The sequence below is a fragment of the Cyprinodon variegatus genome, unplaced genomic scaffold, assembly GCF_000732505.1.
Source record: "Cyprinodon variegatus isolate N-32 unplaced genomic scaffold, C_variegatus-1.0 Scaffold341, whole genome shotgun sequence".
NCBI classification, from domain to species: Eukaryota; Metazoa; Chordata; class Actinopteri; order Cyprinodontiformes; family Cyprinodontidae; genus Cyprinodon; species Cyprinodon variegatus.
Window position 1 is genome coordinate 680049 of NW_015150794.1, and position 6298 is coordinate 686346.

The 6298-nt window shown below is 41.6% G+C and overlaps 1 protein-coding gene across 5 annotated transcripts in view; it reads left to right on the forward strand.

The window, feature by feature from the left end:
• The window catches only part of phka1 (phosphorylase kinase, alpha 1 (muscle)), a 49835-nt gene that overhangs the window by 30365 nt on the left and 13172 nt on the right, over positions 1–6298 (forward strand). For 4 of the 5 annotated variants that reach the window (XM_015385498.1, XM_015385499.1, XM_015385500.1 and 1 more), the window contains exons 15-21: positions 644–753; positions 863–1007; positions 1114–1192; positions 2891–3054; positions 4024–4185; positions 4275–4369; positions 4450–4595. In XM_015385498.1, coding sequence (XP_015240984.1) covers positions 644–753; positions 863–1007; positions 1114–1192; positions 2891–3054; positions 4024–4185; positions 4275–4369; positions 4450–4595 — 901 coding nt within the window. The remainder of the gene's footprint in view (positions 1–643; positions 754–862; positions 1008–1113; positions 1193–2890; positions 3055–4023; positions 4186–4274; positions 4370–4449; positions 4596–6298) is intronic. The other variant, XM_015385501.1, reaches the window with a different exon arrangement.

Sequence of the window (6298 nt, forward strand, 5' to 3'; positions counted from 1 at the left end):
AATCTCCCATTGGGAACCTACTAGCACTAAGTTGCTAACTGGTTAGCAAGATGCTTCAGAGACAACGGCCAAATCAAACTTGCTTGCGAACCTTGCGCCACAACAATCCTGCCCTCTTGATAAACAACCAATCATATTCACTTTATTCACTCGTGTAAAGTCAGGCACCACTCGGAAGAATTCGGAAATGCAACGGTTGGAACAGCTGTTTCCTTACGACTTTTAAATCTGTTATTTATAATCCAGTCCATGTTTGACTCTTCAATCTATTATGTTTGATGGCAGTAATTGAGATGGTTAGGTCAAAAGTGATCAGATGCAGTATATTTTATTTAAAAAACCATGAAAATTATACTTTAGCATCTTTAGGAGGCTCCAATCTGATGCTAACTTTACCATTTAATTGCTAACAATAAGCCTCTGTTCTCACATTGCTTAAACTCAGTATTTTATCTTTGTTTCTATTGATTCTTTTTGACAAGGGATTCAAAATGATATGTTATGTTATATGTTAATGTTTCCTTCTTTACAACAAAATAAGAGTCTTTTTTTTTTTTTCCTCGGGTACAGAGTGTGAAGCTTTAGGGTTAGGACCCTTCCTCATCCTTTCTACCTTTCTTGATTTCCCCCCTCTCCATTTCAGGCCGCAATCCAAGGCTAGGTCTGACGGGGCGACCCTACAGAAGAATAGGAGTGCTCGGAACGTCCAAGTTCTACATTATCAGAAATACCATCTTTGCTTTCACACCTCAGGTAACAAGAAGCAATGAGTATGATCCTATTCTGGATTCAAGTGACTAAAGTTTTCACTGAAGAACCTCTCATCCTGTCTATATTTGCTCTCTGCTAAAACCTACAATAGTTTATCGACCACCAGCAGTTCTACTTGGCTCTGGACAACAAGATGATTGTGGAGATGCTGAGGAATGAGATCGCCTACCTCTCGTCTAGATGGAGGATAACTGGACGACCAACGGTCACCTTCCCCATCTCCCAGACTATGCTGAGTGGGTGTTTCCTCCCCCTGCTGTGATTTCTTTCTTAGAAACAGTCCTGTAGATACTTTGTGAAAGCTGCTTTATTTTTGTTTTTGTTTGCTTTTTTTCCCTGCAGCTGAAGACCGTTCTGATCTGGACCCTGCAGTCTTGGCTACCCTGAAGAAGTTACAGGATGGATATTACGGAGGAGCAAGGTGGATGATAATAATGATGATAATGTTTTCCTATGAAGGTCATAGCTACAACTCCTCCAAACAGATCTTCTCTAGATCAGTCAGGTTTCTGGGCTGTCACTGAGAAAAATGGAGTTTTAGCTCCCACCAAAGATTCTCTATTGAGTTTAGGTCTGGAGACTGGCTAGGCCACGCCAGAACCTTGATATGCTTCTTCCAGAGCCACTCCTTGGTTATCGTGGCTGTGTGTTTCGGGTCATTGTCATGTTGCAAGACCCAGACTTCACCCATTTTCAGTTCCCTAACTGAGGGAAGGAGGTTGTTCACCAAAATCTGGCAATCCATGGCCCGGTCATCCTCTCCTTAATACAGTGCAGTCAACCTGTCCCATGTGCAGATAAACACCCCCAAAGCATGATGCTACCACCCCCATGCTTCACAATAGGGATGGTTTTCTTGGGATGGTACTCATCATTCTTCTTCCTCCAAATACGATCAGTGGAATTATGACCAAAAATATATATTTTTGTCTCATCTGACCACATGACTTTCTGCCATGACTCTTCTGGATCATCCAGATGATCATTGGCAAACTAAAGACAGGCCTTGACATGTGCTGCTTTGAGCAGAGGAACTATCCATGCCATGCGTGATTTCAAACCCTGATGTCTTAGTGTATTACCAACAATAACCATGGAAACGGTGGTCCCAGCTCTTTTCAGGTCATTGGCCAGCTCCCCCTGTGTATTTCTGGGCTGATTTCTCACCTTTCCCACAAGGTCAATCTCCCTCAGCCCCAGTCTGAGGGAGATTCCATTTTCTAATGATTGCCCCAACAGTGAACCTTTTTTTCACCAAGCTGCTTGGCAATTTCCCTGTAGACCTTTCCGGTCTTGTGGAGGTGTACGATTTAGTCTCTAGTATCTTTGGACAGTTCTTTGGTCTGGCCCATGATAGTAGTTGGATTCTTACTGATTGTATGGGGTGGACAGGTGTCTTTATGGAGCTAACTAACTCAAGCAGGTGCATTTAATTTAGGATAATGAATGGAGTGGAGGTGGACATCTTGAAGGCAGACTAACAGGTCTTTGAGGTCAGAATTCTAGCTGATACACGGGTGTTCAAATATTTATTTGCTGCCGCTTCATACAAATGAATAGTTCAAAAAATTATGCATTGTGATTTCTGGATTTTTCTTTTTTTATGATTATGTCTCACACACCTATGATGACAATTTCAGACCCCTCCGTGATTTCTGAGAAGGGGAACTTGCAACATAGCAGGGTGTTCAAATATTTATTTTCCTCCCTGTGTATGTGTCTTCCAGGTACTTGGAGAGTAACAGCTTTTCAAAAAGGTCCTGTTTGTGGAGCGCTTCTTGGTAATCACTTCATGTTTTAAGCAAGGAAAGCAGCTTTGAAGCCATACAGAAGTTCCTGCTTTTTCTCTGGATGTTTAAATGTTTGCTAATGCTAACCAAAGGTCAGGGAACACCTGAAGATCAACCTTTGGTTAGCATTAGCAAACCAAAACGTTTGCATTAGCATTCGGACCTAAAGAACTGGCTCGCCAACTGTACAATCGAACACTTGAACAAGAGCTGACCAGTGCGGGTGCGCCGCCTACTGGCCGGGAGGAGCTACAGGTGTAGCTATCTCTTTAATACTATTTCTATTCTCACCATTTTCACATCAAACTATTTTGTTTCCTGTCACTAAGGACCCAGACTGGAAAACTGTCGGAGTTCCTGACCACTTCCTGCTGTGCTCACCTCAGCTTCCTGGACGGTAAGGGTTCCGGCAGCATGGGCCGGCACGGCGACCATTATGGTGATGATGATGATGACGGCGATGGATACGTGCATGAATTGCGTAATGATGATGGTAAGAATAAAGAGAGCTTGGCTAAATGATGGAGGGGAATGGTGACACCAGCTGGGGGGAACGGGAGGATTGGAGCAATTTACACCAGTAGGGGGCGTTTAGTGGGTTTTCACGGCTGGTTTGACCATTCCTTTTAAAAAGTAGTAAAAAATGATTAAGTACAATGAAGGTAGCTTTAAACATGGATAAAAATGTGTAAAACTTGGTCATAAAATTTTGAAATTGTTCTTTAACGTTTCCTAATATTACAGTATATTAAATTGATGCCATTGTGACTTTTATGGATTAAACTAACTTCTCTGACCCTTAATTTAATAAAATGTTTTTAAATTTCCAATGGAAAGCCGTCATAAACCTAAATAACCTGCAGAATCGCTTTAATCACCTTTTCCTACTTTATTACATCATTTGTACACTGACCCTCTTCCTGTTGAGAGTTTCACCATGATGATGATGATGATAATGGTATTGTTGGTTTGGTGAGGTAGCACGTACTCTGAATCAGTCCATCATTTTAAAGAACTTTTGCACGGCAGCTTGAATTGATTGGAAAAAATGTTGCTTTTGGCTGCAATAAAGTTGCAACGCATGCTGGAATGAAAATGTTTGTGCCTGCCTAAGCATGCATAAGGATTTATTTTTGCAAGCATGGGCTCTAAGAAGCTGGCTTCTTGCATTTGTTCCTAAATGCATCATATTGGAATTGAGTGTGTTTTTCTTTTGAGCTCACTTTTCTTATATTCAGAAACGATTCTGGTGGTGCATTTAGGTGAACGCGCTCTTTATAAATGACTCGCTAATGAATAACAAACTGCTTTCAGACTTGTCAGTTATTTAGTGTAATTTCAGTCAAATATTTGTCAAATATTTGTCTTTTTTTTCTAGGTTTTTTGTGATCCTATAAATTTGCACCTTTTTCCGTCCGAGCCTGTTGTTGATCTTTCCGTTTTTATTTTCCCCTCCCTTCAGAAGCGGACGACCTCGCCCAGTATCTGGACCACCTGCTGGCGCACTCTGTCCCCAAGAAGTCCAAGCATCAGGCGGGAGGCCTGGGAAGGTTCAAAGCTGTGGCCACCAAAACCAAAGAGATGGTTTCCCTGATGAACAAAGCTCAGGATCTGAACATTCAAAGTGAGCAGCTCATTCAGCAACAGAAAAAGCTGTTTCTAAACCCTCTGAACAAATCCAGGTACTAATGATTTATTTCTTGATCTGTCCAGATGTCAACATGTACCTGCCGAGCAAGCTGTTTCGTTCTTCTCAGCCGTCGCTCAACCTGAACCTCCCAGACCCCTCTGAACCACAGGAGCCTCAGGTTCTCTTTCTTCTTCTCCCCGGCCTGCTCTTAAAGATCTGCCTCACCCTGAACACATCATCCTGTCATCTCTTTTCCAGAGCTCTGAGGTGTCAATTAGCGTGGAGAGCGGGATCCCCAGAGACGAGAGCGGAGCCATCGACTACAACGCTCTGGTGCAGCTGCTGAAAGACACGAAAAGCCTCCCGGACCAGGCAGACATACTCTACATCCTCTTCAAAGACAAGTGAGGGTTTTGGTCATGTGGGCTGTATGGTAATAGAAAATCTATTAACAAAATCACCACAATAAATGCCTAGCTGCTACTTTCTGTGCCTCCATCGCTCTCATGCAAATCCTTGATAGGGTTGCAGTTTCCAAAAAAAGATTAGTAGTAGATAGTAGATGGAAACATCTCAACATGTTTTTTGTTGAATCTATAACTCCTGTTTTCCTAAAGGTAAAGAGTAAAAATCTAACTTCATAATATTAAGGTCTGGTCTAGAATATCCGGTGACAGTGGTGGATCTAGGGGGCATCTACTTAGGCAACAATCCCGAGTGTTTCCCCAAGAGCCCCGGATCTCGCTTCTGAGCTGATCTGAGTAAAATATGCAATAATGGAATTCACCAGATGGTGGCAGCATTTGCAGGAAAGCAGCCTGTAGCATTCTGGTGCAGAAGAAGTGATTTCCCCCCTCATCGCTGTTGAGCGCCTCCGTTAAGTTACCTGCAAGTCTTTAACTGTGTTTGTTCCTCTCTTCATCAACAACAAACCCTGTGGATTTGGTTATTTTTCATCGTTATTTACCATAATTAAAGGAGGGGAATCATATATTTTAGCTGACAGAAATAATCCATTCCCCCTTTGATGATCTCTATGAAATTTATTTTCTGTTTAGATGTTTATCTAACAATTTAAAAATGTTCCAAAAAAAGTTAAAAACAAAAACCACTGGACTTTTTTTTCCGAGATTGAAGATGTTTGGTTTTCCATCCAGAAAGTTTTCTCAATTCAAAATGTCTGGAGCAATGCTTCTCCATACAGTCATATTTATTTTAACTATTTTGGATTTCAAAATATAACATACTAAATGTTTCCAACCAGTGTTCATTTTGTCAGCTTTTTTAAATTTAGTCATAGTCACAATGACAAAAATCAATTTTAGTCTTAGTCATATTTAGTCATTGCCTTCCCAATTTAGTCTTAGTTTTAGTCTAAATGATGAAGATCGATTTTAGTCTGAGTCAAATTATAGTCATGGATCATACAGGCGGTACTAGCCTTTGAGTACCGACAGGCCCACCCGTTCCTTACCTTCTTCCACATGGCAGCATGTTGGCACCTCAGATGTCTCTTAAGATTCGTTGTGTTCTACCCTGCCATTTTGAAGCCGCAGACACTTTGCTGGCGTCCTTCCTCCGGTGTCTCCACATCTTGGCCACCACCGGCATCGGTGGCATGATCAATCATTATCATGCAGGTTGTTTTGTTGTCCTTCACGTTGTAAACAGGATGGCTCCATACATCCAGGCCCTATTTTCGCCCAGCTCCTCCAACAAACCGTACACCGGTATCCGAGCCCGACGCAATGACTGCAAAGTTAAGCTAGCAACGGTTAACTGCTACCAGTGATCCTAGGAGTATAAGCCCTCTGTTACTACTGATTGAGCAGCGCACTGCCCCCGGGACAGGCGCCATGTAGGGACAAACAGCGCAACAACACGTAATCATCTATGACGTTCAAGAAACACTTCTATTAACAATTACAAATTAATTATAAACAATTACATTTTTTTATGTCCATTTGTCCATGGCTTGTAAATTCCGTCTGGTCTTAGTCTTTAACGAAAATCATTGTTTCTTAAAGCTACAGTGTGTAATAATTACAGGGATATACAGTCAGAAATGTAATATATTATACATAACTATGTTATTTATCATCATCTA